We start from the raw sequence: 25,179 nt of genomic DNA, 5'->3' as shown, positions 1-25,179 counted from the left end.
CGAATATCCCGCAGCTAACACTGGGTGATATCCGAGAATATCACCCAAGTGATATCACCCAATTGTCAAAACTTCCGTCCGTTACGATAAGTCAAGATGAGAAAGCGTTTTGTGGTTGTTACAGAAGAAGGGAGATATTTTTTTGTTCATAAAGTTTGTATCAGAGAACACTCAAAAGCACACATCTCACGCTTCATTCAGTCAGCTGTTCGTTCACAATTTTTCACGCTCGTTGGAAAATATTTGAAGGATAATAAACACAGTAGCCTCTATCTTGGAACAGATAATGTCTGCGGACAAACATCCATATACGCAAAGACCTCTTTGGGAGCCTCCTATTTCGGCCCCTTATCTTACTCCCTTTCTTGCAAAGGGCCCCCCTAAAATGAAGGAAGGGGACCCACTGAGCCCTCTTCGGCCAATTTCTAGTATAAAGGGATTAAGTTTCTAAAGAAACTGTGTTGCTGCGTGGGTGGAAGTTGTGTGTGTGGGTTTATGGGCAGGAAATGGAGCTACGCTATTGGTGGGAATATTGTGACAAGAAAAAAAGAAGTAATAAGTCGAATGAAAAGTGCTCGTTGATACCATGGGGATCGAGAGTGCCGATTTGGAAGATTTTGTTCTAAAGTTTTGTGTCTTTCCGTTTCGTTTCCGTTTCGCCAATTTCTAGAATAACCCTTGTTGATGATACTTGTTTCTCTGACCTTGGGTGTGACCTCGACGCGCCAAGGTTAAACGTGCTTAGACATTGCAAGTAGTATCAATTTGCAATCTGTGGATAAGATTTAGGGTCAGATATTGTGCATATTTTAATCGATCCCAAAACTTTGCAAAAAATAACCAACCAAAAATTTGAAAATATCCCAACTCAATTTTAAGTCTATGATCAACTATAACAATTGAGAAACTTCATATCCTTAGTCCTTATTTTATTAACGATTGCTGAAAAAAAAGTTAAATAATTTATTCCTTAAAAACATGTGCGACAGAAAAGGCGATGGGTTGATGACGACATCATGTTTTCAGCAGTGAGGAAATTCAAAATTAGTGAACACATTTCTAAGTAATGGTATGTTTGTCAGTATTTCTGAAATTTAAAAAGTCCCAAAACATTCCCTCATTAAGAACGCGAGGTTGCGGTATTTTAAGGGGGCACTGACTATTTACCTACAAGCTCTTAACTTCCAAAGATCAGCGCAAAAGTGTTCATTTTTCAGCAAACATAGCCACGGCTACATTACAAGGAACAGTGAAACCTTTCGAACAAATTGAAAGATGTTTTTTTTAAGTTAGCAGTTTCTAAAGGAAGAGCAGTGTTACGTCGGTTGGCAGATTGAACATTTTTGCCGTTTATCATTAAGTATTAATGGGAGTTCACACATGTCACTTCTTCAACCGAACAAAGTGCAGTCCATCTTCTTTCTCCTTCAGTTCCGAGTTCGATCCGTCGCAATATGTCTCCCATTTTTTCTTTCTATTTACACATGCCACCTTTTTTTGAGTGCGCGCTTGTTTCATTTGAGTTCGTCTACAGTTTTACGCCATTCATGTGATAATCGAGGCAATCCAATTACCAGTTGATCAATACTGAAATAAATTGCGTGTCCTCGGCGTGGCCATATGGGCTGATGTCTGGGTGTCCCGCGGTTATTTCTTCCCCCCCCCTCCCTCTGATGTTATGTCTCGCCTTGCCCTCTGAAGGGTCTCAGGTGAGTTGAAAAAAAACACAAAGCTTTGGATTCAATTTAATCTTGTTTCTGCAATGAAAAACAACTTGCAAGCAAGACGTGGCGGTAGTGGAAATGCTGACATGTTCCAGAGCATTTTTAGCGATTAATTTCTTTTAGTGAGGGCGGACGACAAAACATTGAAAAGACGAGACGACACCATTTCTTCTTGAAAGCAGAAAGATAAGAAATTCAAAAGGAGACCTACCGGGGGGTCTTGAGAATTTAACATCGTAGTGCATTAATATTCCAAATGAGGCATGCGTTACTTGAAGTGTTGTACGTGCTTAATTAAAGACAGTGTGCTCTGCGTTTTCAAACAGACACCGGAAACCAATGAAAAGAACAAGCAAATCACTGTCATAGTGAAACGTAAAACGAGGAACTGTCTTGGGAACTATGGAATCTAATTTTTGCCTTTTTCCTAAAAGCTGAAATTTTGTATTCTTCGCTATGATCATATAATTGTTTCCTTCAAAGTAAACAATTTGGCCAGAGAGTGTTTTTCGGCGCTCGAAAGACGGAGTATGAATTTTAAAACGGTTTTATTACCTGTGATTCTCTTGGTTTTCTCTGTGTTTGCATGTGCATGATAAAATTACCGAACGTAACCCTGAATATTTTGCGTCAAACGCTTTACATCATTTGTGACGTTAGCTTTGCGTTTGTTATTATCATATGCACTTCGTATTGCGGGCTTTTAAGTGTCAAATTAATGTTGAATGAGCTCACCTCACTTTTAATACTTAAGTGACAGGTGAACAGATGTGCAATTCTTTAATACATTGACCCTGGGGGTTACGAAATCAAAGGAGGACTCAAGTTTTGGGATAAAACTAATGGAGTATTTGCTACAGTGAGCAAACAACTTCAAAGTTTCATTTTATTATGGAAATTCGTTCATTTTTGACATCGAGGTCTTGACTTTTGCGTAGACGTAAAATAAAGATGACAGCTTCCCTACGGCGAAGAATAGCCTTGTAAACTCGTTAATGACCTGTGTCGAATGTATAAAATGAAAGCCACAATTACTATTTGTGTCTTTCACTCTTACAAATCTATCATTTAGAAACCTTTCCAGACCAGTTATAGAAGTGAACCCTATTTAAACAGATTTAAAATATTAATTGTCTCTATTTAGGAACAGGAAATTCGCGCTCGTAAACTATTTTTCACTCCGCGTGGCTCATATGCTAAAAAAAATATACAGAAAATCACTTGGTAGTCGTCTGTAATTGTTCTTCCACTCGACCATTAAGACATCAATTTGCATACGTTGTTGCCGGCGGAACTGAAGAGTCAAAGCAGATCTGGTCAAGTCTTTTCTCGTTCTATTCACATTAGGGCCATAACAAGTCTTACCAGACCCCTTTTTTTCGATTCATTAAAACTGCAACTTAAGTCAATTGGCAACTTCGACTCCCAAGGAGGATTTTGTGAATTTAACGAGGCCATTTAAGTGACCATAACGGATTTTTCGCGATTTTATTTCGTTCACTTTACTAAAGGTAAGATGTTGTTGTGCTCGTTTCGTTGATGATTTCCTTAATTAATGTCTGTTGAACATCTTGGGAAATATTTGAAAAAATGTGCAGGTTAACAAGCACCTTTTTTCAGCTGCGTCATTCGCGAAACTTTTAGTCGACAGTGAAATTTAATTTCAGTCTAAACTTGTGCTGGTGTTCTGTGTAATTCTTTTAAAATACGAAGTAATAACGTTCTCTGTATAGTTAGAGAATCTACCATCAACAGGTTTAAGGAGTTTGGGTACCAGATGATAGATTTTGGAAGTTCTTTGGCGCGGAATTTATCTTTATCTCGAGTGTACGTTTCTTTGTTTGAAACTTTCACTTTAACAATATTGTGTAAACATTTGGAAAACTCATCCGCTTAGCTGAGAAGAACATATATGGCCTCATTCGATCCGAATTTGTAAGGTAGATCGATAAACTCTCTTAATGAGCTCGTCCATAAAAATTATAGCTCGTTCGACCATATTGACAAGGACTTTGGACTAAATTTTTGTTTAATCTAAGACACAAGGTTAAATATATTCGAACTTTCAGTTAATGAACTTAGTAAAAAACTACCAGCGTCCTCAAAATAGATTTAATGGTCGTTCTCTGTTCAGACAAACCAGCGCCAGCAAATTGTACCCTTAACTACCCAACATCGCGAACTACATGCTGATTTGTCGCAACTTTGTGTCAATTTGGGAAGAAACGGAGGAAATGGTGTATGAAAATTAAATTTTAGAGAAAAGGAATATTCTTTTAGGTTAACAATTGTGCTCGTGAGCCTTTTTTTAAAGAAAAATCCGATGGGAGTATTTGAACTGTGTCGTTCACAACACAGCAATTAAAAAAAAAATGGCCGAATCATTGTTGCAATTAAGCAAATACGACAAAGACAGAAGAGTCGATTAAAGCGTCTCTCTTGAATGCAAGAGAAATCGAAGTCTTGACAAATTACCGGAGGTAGATCATGATCCCGTTCGTGGTAATCTCGATTCGATTCAGCTGATGGTTTTCGTTTACGCAGCCAAATATGAAAAACGGATTCAGAAATCAAAATGAAACCTTTGACAGGTATAATTTGTCAAAACGTTTGCTCTTGGTCGAAGTTTTCTTTGATTATCTGGCGGTAAAATCAACATGTGTACATAGGTAGCATACAAACAACAGCGTGATGCATTTGTTTCCAACCTTGTCGTTTCGGTAGATTTAATTTGCTTAACCTCTCTGCTAATTCTGGATCATTCTTCGAAACAAATCAATAGAAAAAGAAGATATTTTTCACAGCCATGAGCAATTTGGTGCCCATCTGATATGCACGTTCAGAATCGAATTTTCCCGAGAAGAGAAAGGTATGCTTATCACCATCTGTTTAATCACATTTTTACTGCAAATTGAAAACATTACAAGATATGTAAAAGATATAAGCGAAGTGTATTTAAGTTTCTGCTTCTGAAACCGTTTCTCTTACGGGAGTTTTTAAATGAAACCTCATCCGCGTTGATTCTTCTGTTGTAATCTACTCATATTCTGATTTTTCTAAACAGACTTAATCGAAGTAATTTCAATTTAATACTCAACTTCTTCGTCAATTGCCAAGCATATCTTTCCATTGCTTCAAAACTGTGCGCCCAGAATAAATTGGGTGCAAACACCTTGTTGGCACCCAACTTCGATCCATAGATATTAGTGCAGCGGTCTTATTCCTGCCAAGCATCTTGACTGAAACATGGAAATTTCAACTTATTCAGAGAAATATTGACTTGTGTTTACTTTCGAAACACGAATATTGCCCATGCAATTTTAGAAAACTAGCTTCGTCGAATGCCTCTTACTTGAAAGTCATCGGAAAGTGCTTCCTGTTTTTTGTTCAGCATACGCGCCCTGACGTGAAACTCGTAGTTGAGTTAATCCCGTAGCCAATAAAAACCTTGTACCTTATGGTTATTTTCGTCATGCCGCGAATAACCTTTTGATCTTTCGATGAAAACACTTGTTTTTATGTTCCAAAACAGAATACCGACCTACCTTAAACAACCAAAGAGGTGTATTTTTTCCTCCTTCTAATTAAAAAATAGTTTACGATAACACGCAGATGAAATCGGTATTTCCGCCAAAGATTCCCACGTGTTGTTGTGTTTATTCTTGTTGGTAATAACGAAGACATTTGAATAGGTTACAGACGAACGTCATTCAATCCAATTACATTCGTGCGTGTGCATGTTGTGCTTATTTTAATTTGATCATTACGCTCGAATTAAAAACGAACGTACATGTACAAGTGGGCAGATGTTGAATAAATAAAACAGCGACGACGGAAAGATCTCTTGCGCCAAATCCTGTTTGCAGAAGTCGTTTAATATCTATCTTGTTCGGTAGTCCGTACGTCACTTTTTGAGTTAGGGCTTGTCTCCGACGCACAGAGCAGCCGTCAAAAGGGTACCTTTACTTTGAGTAGGTTGTGTCCTTTGAGGTGAGAGAAAACACAATTTAAAACTTAATCTAGTTCTTGTCGAAAGATATCAGAAATGACGCTCATGATCTGCCGCCGAACTGGTCGTTTGTAATGCTTCTCAAAGATTACAGTTGTACGTGTGCTAGACAACATTTTGTTCTATTTTCCTATTATATACAACAGTTGAAATTTTTCCCCAAATCGCTGGATATATATTGCTTTCAGTAATATAAATAGTGGATTTATGTTCGCTTTTTGCATTATATAGCGGAATTTCCGTCGATTAAACATTGGTTTCAATGGTTGTTGATTAAAAGACTCTCCGAGGCAGTTAAAAAATTGAAAGTGGACATGAAAACTGTGATCTAAACTAAAGAAAAAATATTTCAGTTTTACAAGTGGAATGAGCTATGGCCTGCTGATCTGTTTTTTTTCTTAGGGTCTTTTTCACTTTCCATTTTTGAACGGATTTTAGAAGAAAAATGTATTGAAAGGTGTATCGTTGAACGTGAATTGGATTTACACTATTACTATTTGGAATGTGTTTTTTAGTTGTCATGATTTGCTTTGTTTTGTTTTTATTTTTGTTGGTATTAAAATTCAAGTGCCAGCAAATTTGATGAAAACCCGAATGATATTTTAGTTTCTGTAACAAGTATTAATCCTTCAAAATTGTCATAGTTTTGAACAACTCTATAAAAAAACTTAACATACCCCATAGTCAGCAGATCAACTTTGAGTTTACGAAGAACTAAGTGTATAACCTACACATATTTGATTCCTATTATTATATTCAATTTGCTCTTTTTTTCTCTAAGTTATAGTTAATTTGTTGATTTTATTTCATTTTGTAAACGTTTCCGATAAAATACATGTACAGAATCAAACGAGTCGTACCCTACAACACAGCATATACGTTTCTTACCATGGTCACATAACTTACAATTGTCGCTTGACTAAACTATGACAGAAGTAACAGAAAAAAATTTAAACAATACAAAACAGAAAACTTTTAATATTTACAGTGCCTAGCAGTACTTACAACTGCTTAATAACTAAATAATTTGGTTTTATAAACTGTGTTTATAATTTACATCGACCACCGTACAGAGTTTAAAAGCTAACGTTTTATTTACGCATAAAAGCTATCGACTCTAAAAATTTTGAAATCTTAAAACGTTTGTTTTCAGCTATATGGGAATAGTACACAAGGAAAGATTAGATTTAAATGCTTGTCACCCAAGAAGTTAAATGTTTCTTATATTAATAGGTTTTTTTCGTTATGACGTTTTCAACCTCAAATTTGGCTCATGTCCAGCGCTGTGTGGGAGAATAAGAGAGACATTGTGAAAATTTAAGCACGGTTGTAATTTTTGAAATATTTTCATAGAAATTGTAGTCTTCGTCGCATGAAAACTAAAAGAAAAAGTTAGTGATTTTTAGAGTAGCAATAGCTTGAACAAACAGAACTTGACTGGTTAAAAAAGGTACACCAAGTATCTTGAAATAATGTGTTTAAGAAATTTAACTCTGAAAGTAGGCTGTGAACTTGGCTTTCATCCAGAGGTTGATCTCGATTGTTATCCACATATTTGAATTTTTTCGGCTAGATCTCAAGTTATGTTCATATCACAAAATACAAATTTGCAAAATTCATTTGGACGAGCAGATGTTGCTAGCTTGCACGTAGTTGGCATCTACACAACAGCTGAACGAAGATCAACGTACTCTGAGCGTTTAGCATGGAAGCCTAAAGTCACAGTTCTTGATAAAAGAAGAAAACTACATATTTATTTTAATGTGATTTATTGGTTGCCAACACTTTGTGTACGGAGATCTAGATAAAATATTTTTTCGAGAAATGTGACATGATTTCTCGTAGCCTTAAAACAATGTTCCAATATGCTTTTAAAAACCATCACGGATTATGATAATTGGGAAATTGTCCAATTTGTAAATACATTTTTTTTTTTGCATTTCGTTAGCATCTCGTAAAATTGACCGTCGAAGTTCCAATTTTTACATCTTTGTGGCAGCTTCGGAAATGAGGGGAATGTTTTGTCGAAGGAGTGAAATTGAATAAGTTGAGGTAAATTTGGTTAAATATCAGATAAGGTACTGTATCCTCTCTATTATCAACCCGGAGACAAATGTTGTATTTTTCTACTCTTCAGTAATCTTCTTGAATAATGAAACCCACTTCGAAGGATTATTTTGCCTCTTTCACTAATTCACAGGACAACATCTGATGAAATTGGGCGAACAGGGGTTTCACTTTAAGCTTAAGATAGAATGTTAGATAACAGTTTATGGGATAAAGTGGCGAACTACTGTAATTTCAGCCATAATCATAGCTCTCATAATTTTTATTGTATTTCATAAATTTTTTAATTCTAAAGATACCGAAATAACTTACACGATCGATATAAATATCAATGCTTTCTTTCTTCAGAAATTAATTCCTCTGTGCCAGTTGTTTGAGGAATTCTTTCATCTGCGATTTGAAATTCGAGATATATATTTTTTAATTTTGTAGAACATCAAAGCTTTATTTTCAAAGTTACCTATGCAGTAATGTGTTTTGTATCGCGATTATTTATGACAAAAACTGCCTCGAAATCCGAAAGTTGCAGAAACGAAATTTTTAGCGGATCACGGCCCACTTTTTTAGAATATGCCTATTGTCAATTAAATCCAATCTTTTAGTATTTGTGCCATATTTGTGTCGTAGGCTTCGTTTTTTCCTCACATTGTGAAGTTATCGCCAAAATTTTTAGTAATTGGTTAGAATTTGTGCATGTCCAAATCTAAAAATTGAAAACCACCCTGGTTAAGTCTTTTTTTTTTCTTATTTCTCTCTTTCTACCAATCTTCATAGGAGCGTTCGTAACGGAAATTTAGTTCTATCAGATTTTTCATTTTCATCACGCTAATCTCCAGATAACGACAGTTTTACACCTGAAACATATGATTTTCTGTAGTGGCAGCATTGCAGTTGTACCTGAAATCATTTTGGGGCAAAATCGTCATGATATTGCTTTAAAACGGTTTGAACGTGCTCGTGAAAGGATGTTTTCGTTATGGAATTATAGCCCTTTCCGCTCAGCGTACGTCTGAATTTCTAACAAATTACACAATTAACATTTAGAGAATTGCTGGTGGAGTATGTCCTTTCTGAACATTCAAAACTTAATTATACGCTGTTATTTTCGAGGATCAAGGTGTATAGTTTATTTCCATTTTGTCCGTTCTGCTCAAGTGCCAATTTCTATTTTACCTAATACGGTTATTTTCTGGCTTCAAATACTTCGTTTCCAGAAAAGATTTAGTACAAAGCTATCGAGATAATTAAAAATACTCAATAGGACCTCCGCTCTAAGCTTGCGGAAGTAACAGCGGTAGTGTTTTTATTTCCATCAACAATTCTCAATGCGTCAATTTCCATTAGCACATCCTTAAGTGATTCTCAGTTGCTTTGGGCAAAATTTGCGTTAAAATACACTACGATTTTAACTTCGAAAACTGATTTCCTGTCAAAATGAAGAGCACTCAAGATGCCCGCAGCGCCCACTTCGCTGTTTTCGACCTCGTTTAAAATAATACATGTTGGGCGATTCCAGAATTGATTTTATTTCCTCCTTTTACTAATTGACGATCCGGTCAACACAATTACCACAAATGCTCGTTATCAAGTTGAAATAAGGAAAATAATTTTTAGAGCTAAGTTCTTTTTAGTTTCGTTTCGGCCTTTGAGAATTTTAAACCAGCCGTTGATTCGTGTTTTTGCGGGCTTGTCAAAGCAAACCTTGATGTTGTACGTTTACGATACGCTGTTTCACTCACAGTCGATCTAATTCAAATTCGTTACGCGCTAATTGAAACGCAAAATGAAATACTCCACAAAGGGACCTCGGTGAACGTGTAAACACAAATTGGCCCTAATCCGATCAACATTACTATTATGTTTTAAAACGCACCCAGGCATCTTTAAACAAAAAAATATCGCTTAGCAAGCTTGGCAAACTTGGCAAGCTTAGCAGGAGAACGCGTGAAAACAAAAGCGGAAGCTGGGTATCTGCAGAGGTTTAATGTGTCTTAAGGCCTTATAATGGAGTGGACCCTATTAATTGCGCTATTACAATAGCGCCTTTCCGTGTACACCCTGATAATGATTTGCGGCCAAGGGAAAGTAGTTACGTTAGACGCACTGCTTCAGTGGTCAATTATACCAGCTCTTGGATTACAGGAAATTCAGTGTAGATACATAATCGTCATAAGCAACGTGTAGCCGTCAAACCACACAACCGATGACCACTTAGCTTAAGATTCAAGAGAGATTTTTGGTGAGCAGTCTTTTCAACCTCTTAAAACTTAATAAGTTATTGTTTTCTTTTATGAAGCAACACTGTTGAGGAAAATTCGGCTCGTGGAGCTTCTATTTTACACGGTTTTTGTCAAATCTTGTCATCATGGGTAAATCAGATTGTTTTTCTTTCAATCGGTTCTTTTCTACCCTTTCACATCGACTTTACCAAACACTTCGAGGTCTAGATTTATGAGTAATACATGAGTTAGGCGAGTTTTTGTTTTTTGTAATCCTAAATTGCTCTTCAAACTCAAGGGGCATCTGTGACGCGACACAGAAGCTAGCGCTGCTGACTCAAAAACCTACAGTTAAAAGTAAGCTGATTTTTTTTGTTCTTTATTCATTCCTCAGATGAGTTGAAACGTGTTGATCATGACAGATAATCTCACGGGGGACAGTTCAAATGACGGATTGAACAACATGCCCAAAGATTCATTTTACTACATTCGACTCGTGTGTTATGTGATCATCTTTATCGTTGGTGTTGTTGGAAACATTTTGGTCTGTTTGGTAGTTTGTCGTCAGCGAAAAATGAAAAACGTCACAAACTATTTCATCTTCAACTTGGCCGTGAGTGATCTCTTCGTGTTACTGATTTGCATTCCCTTTGACTTCGGCGAGATTGTAACTGGAAATTTCCCTTACGGAGCTGTAATGTGCAGACTCATTTATCCTCTACAAACCATGGCAGCAACAGCATCTGTTGGCACGCTTGTAGCTATTAGTCTGAATAGGTAAGTTGGGTTTATTTCCTTTTGTTTTTTTCGCATTGATTCATTCCACTGGACCGATAACGAGCTGCGAATGTTCCGTATTAATGATATTCGCTTTGATCTGCGTCAAGGGTGTATGAATCCTGTGGTCACCTACAGTTGTAGAACCTTTTTTTTTTTGGTCATCTCGAATTCAAATTGAGAGAAATCACTTTACTTTTTGTTGAAATAAAACGACATGTCAAATAATTCCAAATTCTGGCGCATGTGGTGTTTTCCTAGATTTAAGGTAAAATGCAGTGCCAAATAGTGTATGGTTTCGTTTATCTCAACGATAAAATGTTGTTTTTACGTCAAACGATTTTTTTTTCTTACACCGGAAATATGAATGGGCGCTGGCTAGATTTATGAGAAGGAAACAGTTTAATCAGCTGACAAAACTAACATATACCTAAATGAATATTACTCCAGTTTGGGAACACATCTTCATGCATTTTACGGAGTGAGAGCTCATTTTATATATTAATGGCCTTCTGTTTTCCTCTCGGTTCATCATTGCCACATGCATATTATTTTCTACTGTTTTCGGAGACGATAAGAATACACACCAAGTGTTTGGCCTGCCTTGCTAATTCATTCATGCTGAATAAGTTGAATATTGCATTTACCGTTAGTGAACTTTGAAAGCAAACAGCACTTTCCTTGTTAAAGAAGTGTCACTGTTTTTGTCAGCTAAAAGAGGTTTTAATCATTCGGTCCTACTACAAAGTAAAGAGACTTTTCAACAGCTTATTGTAATCACAGTAATTACACGGCGACTGTCCATTAAGGGCTTAGGAAAACAATAGATAAAAACCTATTTACGACTTCTGAAAGCTGAAAATGGGCAAATGATTGTTTATGCACTGTTAAAAGTCGTTGCTGAAAATGTTTTAATCTGCTTAAGAGATATTTCTGTGCGATAGCAAGTTCTGTGGCTACAATATGCCTTTTTTTATTTAAAAATCTGTAATTGAAACCCTTTTTGATGAAAATGAAGCAATTGAGACGAGAGTATATTGTGAAGTACGTTCATGAGGCACCGTTTATTGTGGTAAACGTTTGAATAAAGCTATTGAGGAGTTCTTTGATGTGATACTGTTTATTCTGCTGTGCGAGGTGATTGTAACGTTTAGGTTTGTGGATGAAAACCCGGTGTGTAACTATTCAAATGAACGCTTCTGAGCATTATTTTCACGAGGTACTGTGCCTAAATCTCGTCCTTCAATATCAAAAACAAATGTTTTATACATTTTGGCCGTAAGCGTAAACGTCGCGTTTGCAGTCCGATTGCCGGTAGTTTTAAATCACTATTTTTTTCCCTCTCAAGTTTGAAAATTTTGGTACAGTAGGAGGGAAGATCTAAAGATTACTTTTGCCTCAAAATTAACCTAAACATATTTTTACGCCTGAAAAAGCGTGTCCGCCCACGTTGCATTGACGTACAGAGACCCACAAACATGGTGCAGTTATTACATTTACTTGGCCAACCCACGCCGCGCAAAAATTCAACATTATGTTCAAATCGCTACAAAATACACAATCAGATTGTTTCTTTCTTACAGTGGATCTCCTGATCAGATTAGAGACTTTAATATAAACAACCCAGATTGATGATTACTCGTAATGCTACTCGAGGCGAAAAGTTAATCCGCTATGCGGTGACAATGACATGTTATCGCCTAGATGCATTTCTCAGGAAACACAAGCGACGATCGTAAGTGTGACTTAGAAACAGCTCAATTAATGGACACACGGAATTATTTGTTTTTATTTCATACATCCATGTGGTTCCTGCTCGATGAAAGGAATAAAAAAATTCATTTGGAGAATTGAAGAAAATTAAAAACGGAAAGGATTTCTAATTCGTGTCCACACGCATTAAATATATGATCAATCAGTGATTGAAAAAAAAAAAATCACAAAATGAGTTCCAACGCTTGTAGAACAATGAACAGCGACTCTTCGGCGACGTAGTCTTGTTATCGGTACAATACATTTTAAGCTCTGCTAGAGAACGCGTTGAAATAATCCATCTGTCTTTACTGATGGAATTGGTTGTTTTAAGGTTTTTTATTGTAATTCGTTTTTCTCGGTGATCGATAATATTTAGATCTAACACGGCAAACATAGCTTATCAGTTTTCTAACTTCACCCTTGAATATCCCTGAGCAAGCTGATTTCATATTTAAATCAACATAGAACAGAAATCAGAGCTTGGGCACAATTATCGACAAGGGATTATACGACGGTCATGGTCTTATTATTTGTGATCTAATAAACAGTAGCTGGAATAGAATTGAATTCAGTTTTAACTGAAAATATGACCCATTTTAAAACTGCATGTCACAGTCGAAGAGAAACAAAGTTAAACTTCTCGCATTGTGGGGATGTAAAAATTACAACAAGTTTTTAAGATTATTGGTCCGAATTTTGTGGTGTTTTTTGAGCTCGTTTTGTTTCAAACCTTTCACGCTCTGTTTTACATTTAGGTTTTGTTACCCGAATAATTGAAGCGAATTTTGTTGTTCTTGTACACCGGTTGACGGTATTGACTGATTTCACAAAGAATAAATATTTTAAGATATGATATTTAGTCTGAAATATTGGAGAACAAAAACTGAACTAAGAAAATGCTTTCGTCTTATTTGCATGCAAAATCACCAGCTGATCGAAATATTTCTTGCCACAAGCAAAAGGCGAAATAAAGCTGTTGTCACTTCGCGGATGGCGCTCAGTCAAGGCGGAACCTCTTGATGCGCAGTTACATGTATTCCACTCACAAGCACAAATGCTTCAAAGCATAAATGGCAGCAAAAACAACTGAACATATCATTTCTTTATTAAAATCATTCCAGTTGTCCCTAACCCTAACTTTAACCTACAGGTTCATGGCAGTCGTGTATCCACTCCGTCCGCAGCTACAGACTCGTGACGCAAAGAAAGTTATTGGCATAATTTGGGTTTTTGCATTAGCTCTGGTGTCGCCATACATTGCCGTTTTGGAGATGAACGCTGCTGGTACTGAGTGCCATGAATATTTCCACGAAAAAGGGCTGAACGCTGGCGGTTATACCATTTCGATCTTCCTTCTGCAGTATGTCGTCCCGTTATCCATCATTGGACTCTCGTATATAAGGTAGAGGAACGGTGCAATTGATTATTCACTCTATTTATTAACTCCTCCGCACGTCCGACCGTCTGTCAATCCGTCAATCCATCCATTCCTCTCTTCTTCCTTCCTTCTTCCGTCCTTTCGTCTAGCCTTCCTCCTAACCTGCAAGAAAAACCGGAAAATTTATGGCGGAGCACGCGAGAAAACGCGCATAGCGAAACTTGGTTGGAAACAACTTCGCCACGCGTCTTAGTTCCTCGCGTGCGTTTTTCCCGTGCGCGAATTCCTCCACGCGTGCATCTCTTAAACGCACACCTAACTTCCACATTTTGTTCTGATAGAATTGGCCGCGATCTTCGCAAGGACAAAGGGTCGTATTCAAACGATACCCTTCAGCGCGACCAGGAAAAGGAAGCGCATAAAGTAATGAAGATTCTCACTGTTGTTGTAATTGTCTTTGCTTTGCTGATGCTTCCTAATCACATTTACTTCTTGTGGTTCGACTTTGGTAAAGGAGGTAAGTGTCGAAAGCAAAATATGTTTTAAATACTCGCGTTCTTTAGGCATTCGCTGTACGCAAAGGCTCGTCATGTGCATTTTAAGTTAGATGTAACAAGTTCTCCTCATTTTGCCGTCAAACACCTGCACACTGATATATTTTCATGTTCCTGGCTGTTCATCAAAGATCTTGTAAATAACAACACGTTGTCAATTTCCCATTTGCTGTCTTCTTCCTTTTTGTAACTTAACTTCCGATCGTTTCCCTTTCCTCACTCCACGAAATCAATGATTCATTGTCGCCTTCTACGTCTCGGTTATCCCTCATTTAACTGTCTGTTCCTTTTCCTTTCCCCCATTCCTTGACCCTCGAATTGTCATTACTTTCTCCCATGCTTCTCGTTTAAGAATTTTTACCATGAACTTGCGACGATTGCTTTGTCAGTTTTTATATCTTTTTCCATCAGAGGGCGAATACCCTCATGCTTATGGCATCAAACAGATCTGTCAGATTTGTGTTTACGCAAACAGCGCCGCCAATCCGCTCATTTACAACGCCGTCAACGAACAGTTCCGAGAGGGCTTCAAAACATATTTCCGCTCGTGGATAGAGTGCGTCCTTAAGATCAAAAGGAGCAAAAGGAGGGATGACCTAAAAGTGACCAACAGACGGAATGGGGCCAAACCCATAGGAACATGCACCATGTGTGGGAGCAGCGATACATCCCTAGATGGAACTCTTTATTCTCAGAAGCAACAGCTACAAGTCAACAATAATGGCGGGGCTCAAATCTCGATGAACGGAACAACAGATACTAAGAACTCAATTGAATCTGAGTCGGACAAAGTCGAGGAAGATAAAGAGTTGTTGACATCCGTGTAAAGGGAAGGTCGTACGCCCTCCTCCTCCCCTCCCCCCGGATAAAATGTGTTTGAGGCGCAAAGGTGCGATTGCCAGGTAAATGGATAACCAGCGGTTACAATAAGCAAGAGGTACGTGTATTGTTATTGTTTGAAAGGAGCAAACATTGCCAATGCTGTGTGCGCTCAGATTAGGTTATGTTATGTTGGATGCGTAGAAAATTATCATGAAATTATTATGAAAATATACATGTCTCGGAGTTTAGCTAGCTCGTCACAGCTAAGACTGTTAGGGTCTTCAAACCAAATGTTGCGATAGTTTTACGCGCGATAGGTAATTATTGGTTAATGCTTAAGTACAACTTGTATGAAGCTCTGAGAATTGAGTGGAACAGTTGTTTAAAAAAAGGAACCCTATTAAATCCGATTTATATGAACTGAAAGACGGTTTTCCCCTACCCATGCAGCCCACAAAGAGATATTGGGCAACACTTCGTGGTCAAGAAACCAATTTCTGCTTCTAATGTACATAGTTATGAACCTCTGTGAATTTAGCCAAATCCAATACAGGTGTCTGGCCTTTCACGTTCTTGTCACGTGGGACAGACATAAAGTCCTATGCGAGTGCACTACACATCACGTATTAATCCACGTGCATTGCACATCATATTCTTGCCACGTGGGACAGACATAAAGTCCTATGCTAGTGCACTACACATCACGTATTAATCCACGTGCATTGCACATCACGTGTTACATTTTTCTGCCTGTATGATGAACAAGTAAAAATAATGTCTGAAGGAGAAGTTCACTTCAAAAACCATACAACTTTTATTCACAATTTCATTTGTACTTTTAATTGGAAAAGATGAAAATTATATGGTGTCTGGAGTATACTTCTCCTCTAACTTCTGAGAAAACTTTACTAGAAATACAGTTCTGACTTAAAAAATTCTCCGAGATAGCTTTGAAAAATTAACATCTTGAATACAAGTATCCTACAATTACGAATACTGCACCTTAAGCCAATAATTTAATCAGTATAACTACATTTCCACTATATCACTATATCAAAGTAGTTCCATTAATTCTATTGGCAATTTTCAAGTATGTGTCATATAGAGATACTATTCAAACTAAGAAATACTATATATTGCTGAATTTTAGTCTATATAACTATTTCATGACTAACTGATAATCTACTTAAGTTTCAAGAGAACTTTCCAAACTGTAACATTATTTACTACAAACTAGCACCTCTTAAATGGAGAACTTCAAATAAACTGCAGAAAACTGTATCACATGTGATTTTTTAAAATTTTTCTGAAAGTATACTTCTGCTCGTTCACCACACATGCTACCAGGTATGGGTGAAATGTATGCACCTGTAAGTAGAGGGAGAAAGGGGATATGAAAGGGCATCCCCTCCACCCACCACAATTCTCCATCCGAGCTTCCTTTGCCTGACAACCAAATGAGGTGCAACATTGCAACATCTCTATAATTTGGTTAAGATCTGCTCAGACCTCTGACTTCTTGCCAATGTGAAAGGGGTGCAGTGAGATCCGAAAGGGGCTTCTCAAAGATTTGACAGTTTCTCTCCATAGGTTTACCAATTTTATGCTCAAGGTAGGAAACATACGTTGCAAATGTAATTCATTTGGGGAGCGTATGAGGCTTACATTAAACTATGTTACCCTCCCATGGTTTTGTCACTTAAGTTATGCTCAGTAGCGACGTGGATCATCCATGCCAAGCTCTTCAACAACAGGACCATCCTCACCAAGCTCATCACTGACTGGTTTGTCAAGTTTTATACCATACTCAGTTGCCTGACGAAATCTCTCTTCCTCCAAAAAGGCCCTTGATTGGTCATCATACTCTGGCCCTAGAGTCCAAAGCTTCTCCAGTTCATACACCTCACGAACTTCAGGAAGAAAGAAATGCACAACAATGTTACCTGCAAAATAAAAGCAAATGTTAGAAAATTCCATTCACAATGGCCATGGGTTTTAACATCTTCCAAACATCCAGCAGGTAAAAGAGAGCATGATAGTAATGTGCCAATCTAATCAAAACTTAAACTTGCCCCCCCCCCCCTTCTGGCAACCCATGGGTATTTACTGTTGTCTGTGCCCGGGGGGGCAGGGAATTTGAACCTTGCCCAGGTGGGACATTTGAACCAAAAGTGTCTAGACTTTCCAGTGTAGTGCACATCTTTTAATGGAGGAGTTAAAGGTTAAGAATCTTCTTTGGTGAGAAAATGGCTTAGAAAGAAATTTCTACACCAGAGTACAATGCTTACCAGCAAAAAAAACCAACAGCAGCACCAAAAACCAATATGTGACTTTGCTAAGTTCTACAACATTCATTGATAACACAAAGAATCACTCAATATTGGGTGGGGCATTTGAAAGCAATTTTTGCCCAGGAGGGGGGGGGGGGGTTTGCATGAGCCAATCTGCAAATGCTTGAGACGTTTCCATGGGGTAACTGATACTTCAAACTGATAGATGCATAAAGGTGCAATAGTAGCAGAGGAGTGAAAAAGGTATTTATATCACATCTAGAGATGAAAAGAATAATATAAGCAGCTGAAATCTGAACAAGTTGTCAGCTCGCCCCATAACAAGAGCTGAAAAAGTCTGCTACTCTCAAATTCCGAAGTTTTAGCTATGAACACAGCATGACCATTCTTACCTATATCTAGTGCCACCCAATGGTTACTCTCCATTCCTTCTACCACAGGATGCCCACCTTTTCCAATGCCAGGTAACATTTTTCCTTTGAACTGTAATAGTCAGACTCACAATAAAATACATTATCAACATTAAAGACTACTTTCACCTCCAGAGCTGTTTAAGGTAATAATTCTCAAACAGGCTTCAGTTACAAACTCCCTTTCCTTGTCATGAGGGTGTCTGCTTACAAGAGCCTAGCTTCAGCTGTTCCAGCCTTTTTCATAGAGTCATTTTACTTCCTTACTGGTTCAGGTATCAAGATTGCCCCATAATGGAGGAAGACAGACAACCCTAGGAATGAGGTTTCCAGCTATGCCCAGTCTGTAGCACCCCTTATTTATAACATATATTATAACAGTTAATAACATATAATATCAACCTACCAGTAGTTCCAGATTTTTCGCCATAGCCCTGATATGTCTTGTAGAGACACCGCTGACAACAACGAAGTAATCCACGTAATTTTGCCTAATTCCTCTTGTTTTTATCACACAAATGTCTACTGCACTCTCTTTTTTAAGGAAATCTACTAGATCTTGAACCTTCATAAAACCATTTTGATCTAGTTTGTACTGTACAACGGTTGCACGAGGCTTCGGCTGCCTGTTTGGAATATCAGCTTCTTCCTCGTAAAATTCTGAATTTAGTTGGGAAATGATAGTCGCTTCGTCCTTTACAGTGGCACTTGTTTTTTCGCCAGTCGATATACTGCTCTCTTGAAGAAGATGGTAAGCAGTGCTAATACATCGAACTGAAGGTTTGAAGAATCTTTCCCTCGCAGCATAAAAATTGTAATAGTTGTGAACTACATCTCGAGGTTCGTAAAGTTTGGCCGATTTAAGATTTTTAGAAATCTTTGACGAACAAAGACGAACACTGAGCCGTGTATTTAAGACAAAAAACGTTCTTGCGTGACAAAAAGATGTAAACCTCTGCAATGACATGACTTGAACAGCTGATTTAGGCTAGCACATGCATCATTCACTTGCATCCGCCATCTTAGAATTCTATGGCCTCGTTTCGAGACAGATAATTTTATACGGAGTAGCGGTAGGGCAAGGAGACGTCAGAGACTCGCTGAGTAGGGGTTGAAAATACTCTAAGGGACTGATGGGGGGGGGGGGATTGAACAGCTACCAATGGGATTCAAGAAAAAAAAAACCACCCTCTGCAACACACAACTGAGAAAGTAGGGGTCGAGCGTCAAAGAAACCAGTATTTTTCAACAGGGTGGAATGATATTTTATCAGTCTTTACCTTCTCATACTAAATTAGGATCAGATTCACCCAAACTACCTCTTCTTTTAATCAAACCCTTAGCCTGCATTTTTTTTCTTAGACTCAAATCTAATTGGTTAATCTGGCTTTACATCATTGTAAGGACCCATGAAGGTTTTTGTTTTTTGGCTTTGTGCTAACTACCCTTAACCCACTAACTCCTGTGAGTGACCAAGCCGTGATAATTTCTCCTTACTATATCTCCACAATATCAAGCAGACAAGTGATGAGAATAAAGAAAAATATCAATTATGAGATAACTAATTGATCCCATACCAAATTCTCCAAACTAACATAATGTAAATCATTTGGCAGATAGTTAGGAGAAGTACTAATGTGATCTAGAGAGTTAAAGGTTATGGCTTCTATGTTTCGACTTTTTTTTCGTTGTCCTGCATCACTCATAAATGAAACAGGTTCTTTAACCAAGGATGATCAAACTATCCAAATTCTTTTCCCCTCTATGTGTCTGAGTGTGTAAAAATTATGGTAAGAAATATCTTTTTAATATTAATAAGATTGACTTAATAACATTGTCTTAATCCTTATCACCAGTTTGCTCAATGAGGTACTAATATTGTTAAGAAAGATCCATCTTTCATTTAGGATTAACCCTTTAACTCCCAGATCAAATTTGTCTTTCTCCTTACTGTCAACTGTACAATTCTTGTAATGTTAGTTCAGAGAATTTAGCATTGGATCAACCAATTATTCCCAAATCAATATTTTTCTTTATTCTCATCACTTATCTAGTCGATCTTGTATTGATATTGTAAGGAGAAATTCTATCTTGGTCACTCATGGGAGTTAAAGGGTTAAACAAAACAGATAGAGCTGGGAGACATTCACACACAAGCCTCTAAAAAAAGACCACCATTAAGCATTTGTAAATAAATAGTTTAATAATTGTGGAAATTAATACTTCTGTACAATAAAGCAATTTTTACAATCTTATTATTTTGCTCATATATAAACTGAAAATCTAACTTGGCCATTTAATATACCAGAATGCTTTAACATGAGGGGGACAGGAGGGGGGGCCTCCCTTAGGATTGAGATCTCCCTTACCACCCCATCCCCAAAACTATAAGCTTGAATCTCAATGTTGCCCTTAGCTTTGCTAAATCAGCACAAAAACCCATTGAAGAAAAACTGAATTTTCAACAATTATTAACACTGTTTAAATGTTATATAGAAGGTAAAAACTTATGATTTCACTGTAATATGAAAAAAAAGAGGTGATTCAGCACTGAAAAAAAGAATATAAAAGAAAGCCAAAAGGTTAAATATGTAAATTTGTGCTTGTAACAAATCAATTTTCTACTTCTCTGCAATTACCCTGCTATTCTAGCTGTCATAAAACTATAAGATTGAAGTAATTGAAAGAAAAAGATTACGTTATTCACAAATAATAATCTGATGGTTATAACTGGTCTGGTTGCAAAATGTTACTACCATTCTGACCCAGAAAAATAGAATGAACTTAATCATAAATTTAGAGAGATGCATAACAACATACTCTTTCCACGAAAATAAGGTCTTACAAGTAAGCAATACACAAAATCATTACAAATGGTATAAATAATATTATCTTTAAAGGATAAATTAAATTGAGCAATTACAAACTTGGGAACATTTACAAAGATAAGGTAAGAATGTCAAATAAAATAATCTATTTAGCCACATCTGCTTTCTTTATAAATCTGAAACATGGCATTAAAATGGCATTAATAAATATAATTTTATATTTTATCATGTCGCAAATCTCCTGGTCCATTCCTTGGCAATCCTGTCATGTTCCTCTCTGTCATTGACATATTGCGTTGCAATGCTTCCGACAAGTGGGTCAACTAAAAAAATAAAATGCATCCAGTGCATTATTTTCTATTGTTCTATTTGCATGAAAAAAAATCACATTGATGCACACTTCAAAAGCAGGTAATGCAATTATCCCTCTCTTTTGAGTTGAAAGGGTAACCGACTGCAAGTTTTTCCCCTTTTTTCTTCAAAAATGAACTTTCATCCAGCTACAAGACTTAACTCTCAACTCCCACAATTGATTAACATGAAACTTGTCCCTATAATATTCATACATCATCCAATGAACAGGTAATAAAAATACTAAAACTTATCAGGTAGAGATTTTTATTGTGATCTAACATCAAATTCTCTTAAGTTACTTGAAAGGAAATGTGTAACAGCTAGAGGGGTGAATTAAAAAGGAGATCTTGGGAGTTTAAGGGGAAGGAAACTGTAAAAGAGTCCAGGAGATTTGGACTTTGTCTGGAAATTGGAATGTATGGAATTTACGAGAAGAATGATGTAATTGTACATTGATTGCTGAATTGCATGAAAACAACAAGACTGTGGCAGAGATTCAAAAATGATGAACTGTAAACAATCAGGCTTGAGGGTGAATTTTCAGCAAATGATGTTAATATACACTGGGGCTCTAATGAGTATCCAAGTAGCAAGTTGACAAATTACTTCAAATACCTGGATTGCAGTCTGTCAGAAGTGAACAGACGGAGAGAAGAACCTTGGAAATAGTCAGAGCTGGGCTCCAGTTATCTTTTAAAATATCCAGACAAATCACTCCCTAAAAAAACCATATTTGATAAACAATTTTAAAAAAGAAAAAAATACATGTACTTTTTTGAAACTTGAAACATACAGTGCTGAATATTAAACTTTTTGTAGTTTTTGAAGGAAATTAAGGAATGAAGAAAACAGAAATTCATTTATCATGTAAACAAGACAAGTAATAAATGTAAGTACATGCATCCTTTAGAACTCAATGTGTTCTAGCTATCTAACCTGGCTGTTTATATTGCAGTGATAAATGCGAGTTCGAAAGGTAACCTGTAACATTTGATAGAAAGAAGAATAAGTAACACTCATAGAATAGAAGTGTAAAAAACATCAAAGTTTTTTAAACTGTTCACTAACAAGATCTCATAAGCAATTCTCCATACTTACTTCTATACAATTCTCATGAAATTAGTCTAGAGAATTTGGTATTGGAGCAACAACTAATCTCCAAATTTATATTTTTTCTTTATCCTCAACACTAAATGTTTGCTTGATATTGAACAGATACTGTGAGGAGATATTCTGTTTTGGTCACCCATGGGAGTTGAAGGGATGAATAGATTGGCATTGGGGCAACTAATAATCTCCTGATTTATATTTTTTCTTCATTTTTAATACTAAATCTCTGCTTATATTGTATAGATACTGTAAGGAGAAATTCTGTCTCAGTCACTCGTGGGAGTTGAAGGGATATATAAAAATTTATTACCTTTGGTGGTTTAAAAGGATAATCAGATGAAAACTGAATATCTAAGAAAAATACTCCTCCTTCATAAACAGATCCTTGAGGACCAAGAATTGTTGAGTGCCACTCATAAAGATTGTCACCCTTTGGGCCAGCACTAAAATATACAAACAAGAAAAATTTAAAAAAAAATGCTGCATACCATCCATTGCGAAAGGGATTCATGATTCTTAATCACTTGATTTATGTGGATGACAATGTACTCATGTGTGACAGACCTTGGCAGAACATGTTTTAGTTCAAATTTTCTCGGAAATAAATTTTTTCAATAGCTCGACTTAGACAGGTTTCTTGATTGTTTCAGACTATGATACTGGTTATAAAAAAAACAACAAACAAAAAACAGCAATTGAAACCAAAATGGTTAAAAAATTTTAACTGACTGCAACAAACAAAAATTATTTACAAATTCTACAGCCACACAAAAATGCTATAATCAGGACTTGTCCCAACAACATCCTTTACTTGATTAACATAATTGGTTGACAAGCATTTGTATACAAAAGATTGAACTACAATTAAAATATTATAATAAAAGGCATCTAATAATCTAAATGGACTCAAAACAAAATCAGCAATTTGGGAAATTGTGCGACAAAAACATGGGAAATTATCAACTATTAGTTTTGTTCAAAACATTAATTGACCTTGTCATTAAAATCAATATTATTTTAGTACTTTGTAAACATAATATTAAAATATCTTATTTCAAACATAGCTTAAATTTTATCACACCCCAATTAACCCACGTGTTTTACAGGAATTAATTCGTGAGACATTCCTAAGAGTTTAATACCTTGTGAAATCCCGTATGAAGGAATATAAGATTTTAATCAGCTGTTTACGTGGTGTCTGAGTAGACATGTCAATTTGAAAACAATCAACACCATTTCTCCTTCGAAATCGTTATTTCCTGACGGAAAATATTCACAGCGATTGCAGCCTAAATCTCCGAAGTGTATTAATTAATATTTTACCTGCAGTTAGGTGGCGGTTCAAGCGTTATTTCGGCCAGTTCTCTTTGAATCCTGTCCAAAATTGGAAACAAAGAACTCAGATTTTCCAACAACAGAAGAATTAAAGGAGCGCAGTGTTTAGCATTGAAGTCTTTGTTGTTGTAAATTGATGTGGTACTCGAGTAACTTACAACAGGAAACCGACATTAGATCTTTCATCCGCAGAATAGATAAAACCAAACTCTGGCGATAAGAGTTCCCCTAGTATTTTTATGAATAACCTGATAACTTTAATTTTTCGATTTACTTGCGCGACCTCTTCTCGTTAGATGAAAACGAATTCTCTCGATCCCCAAAACTAAAGCGATCGTAAGGCCTTCCTTAGTTACATAAAATCTGAATTCCCTCTACTTTGAATTCGCCTCTCGGAATGGAAATATACGCTAAATGATGATGTTTCTACCTCTTTGCAGCCCCACTCAATGTCTTTGGTGGTCTACTTGGGGCGATCTTAATTTCCTTTCGGATTTGCGTTCCACGGTTCCTTTGATCATTTCCTGCTTCTGTTGCCGGGCCGGGTACATTTTGTAAGTTTCTTGTGTCTTGATCGGCCATTTTTAAGGGTCATGCAGCCTGCAAAGAAGAGTAATCGTCTGAGCAAAGGTCTACGAAAGTTACAGAAGAGCCCCTCAAGGAAGAATATTCGGAATTCCCGTCTAAAGGGCGGCATAGACACATAGTTCAGTCACAGCAGGAGATTACCGAGACAAGAAGGCTGGATTCTTTTCGAAGCGTACATTTAAAAAGTACTAGATTTTATCTCTGTTCCCATTCGAAAAGACTACGATATGCCATTATTTTATATGTATAAAAAAACAGAGCTACGGGATAAAGCGTGTTTCTTAACGTTCACTAAACCTGTGTGGACGAACCTTCATCAAGTACATGTATGACTTCACTAAGGTTTTCCTCTTAGTTATAAAAAACCCAAGGAGTGATCCTTTTAAATGAAGTACTTACAAATGTAGTATAGTCTGAAGAAGGTATCAGCTCAAATGCAGGCCAAACACTTCACACGATACGCCAATATATGAGTTTAAAGTTAAGCAGATCGACCAGGTGGTTAGCTTGTAGACGAGCCAAGTACCAAGTTATGAGTTTGCGTCTCAACTGTCGGGAGAATGAATGCAATTGAAAACACGATGAGGACAAAAGCAGTTCTTGAGTTGATATCTTGAGTGCTCAATTCTGTTCTTGTTGTTCCGAGCAAGATCTTCTTAGTGTGTGAAGAACAAGAAGTTAATCTTGATCCCCTGTCGAAAGGCCAATGAAGCAGATCACGCCAGTCGAAATACAGCTGAGATTTCTAGCAGCACCGATTTCATCAAATAACATTTACCAAATTATCAAATGACTTCTTACTAGAGAGAGCCAATGGTTAAACCTTTCAAACCTAGCAAAGGATAAAAAACCTGAAATAACACGACGATAAATATCTCTAACACAAGTGATATCGAAATAGTGTCTCAAAGAGAACAAAAGACCGTTACTCCCTTGGGAATAAGAACTAATCATGTGA

The 25,179-nt window shown here is 36.8% G+C and overlaps 3 protein-coding genes across 15 annotated transcripts in view; 1 reads left to right on the top strand and 2 right to left on the bottom strand.

The window, feature by feature from the left end:
- LOC131789567 (neuropeptide FF receptor 2-like) overlaps positions 1–15,317 on the top strand; it is a 46,170-nt gene extending 30,853 nt beyond the window's left edge. For 7 of the 13 annotated variants that reach the window (XM_066160289.1, XM_066160291.1, XM_066160288.1 and 4 more), the window contains 4 exons: positions 10,414–10,796; positions 13,702–13,953; positions 14,271–14,446; positions 14,895–15,317. In XM_066160289.1, coding sequence (XP_066016386.1) covers positions 10,435–10,796; positions 13,702–13,953; positions 14,271–14,446; positions 14,895–15,310 — 1,206 coding nt within the window. In that variant the 5' untranslated portion in view covers positions 10,414–10,434 and the 3' untranslated portion in view covers positions 15,311–15,317. Of the gene's footprint in view, positions 1–2,993; positions 3,236–4,460; positions 4,594–5,577; positions 5,715–7,756; positions 7,812–9,825; positions 10,040–10,126; positions 10,170–10,413; positions 10,797–13,701; positions 13,954–14,270; positions 14,447–14,894 lie in introns of those variants that run through there. The other 6 variants (XM_059106721.2, XM_066160295.1, XM_066160293.1 and 3 more) reach the window with 6 other exon arrangements.
- Positions 15,318–15,414: 97 nt separating this feature from the next.
- Positions 15,415–19,033, bottom strand: LOC131789470 (uncharacterized). The gene is made up of 3 exons (XM_059106586.2): positions 18,413–19,033; positions 17,989–18,079; positions 15,415–17,248 (listed from the first exon to the last, which is right to left on the bottom strand). Exons 1-3 carry the CDS (start codon positions 18,971–18,973, stop codon positions 17,016–17,018), a joined length of 885 nt encoding a protein of 294 aa, XP_058962569.1. The 5' UTR covers positions 18,974–19,033; the 3' UTR covers positions 15,415–17,015.
- Positions 19,034–20,199: 1,166 nt separating this feature from the next.
- Positions 20,200–25,143, bottom strand: LOC131789480 (ubiquitin-conjugating enzyme E2 E1-like). The gene is made up of 7 exons (XM_059106599.2): positions 24,621–25,143; positions 24,064–24,233; positions 23,622–23,672; positions 22,609–22,741; positions 22,125–22,169; positions 21,804–21,906; positions 20,200–21,157 (listed from the first exon to the last, which is right to left on the bottom strand). The coding sequence occupies exons 2-7, from the start codon at positions 24,213–24,215 to the stop codon at positions 21,060–21,062; spliced, it is 582 nt and encodes a 193-aa protein (XP_058962582.1). The 5' UTR covers positions 24,216–24,233; positions 24,621–25,143; the 3' UTR covers positions 20,200–21,059.
- Between the last annotated feature and the right edge of the window lie 36 nt (positions 25,144–25,179).

This window comes from Pocillopora verrucosa, chromosome 13 (genome assembly GCF_036669915.1).
Source record: "Pocillopora verrucosa isolate sample1 chromosome 13, ASM3666991v2, whole genome shotgun sequence".
Classification (NCBI taxonomy): Eukaryota; Metazoa; Cnidaria; class Anthozoa; order Scleractinia; family Pocilloporidae; genus Pocillopora; species Pocillopora verrucosa.
Note: the sequence above shows the minus strand (reverse complement) of the source record. Positions and strands in the feature narration are given on the sequence as shown.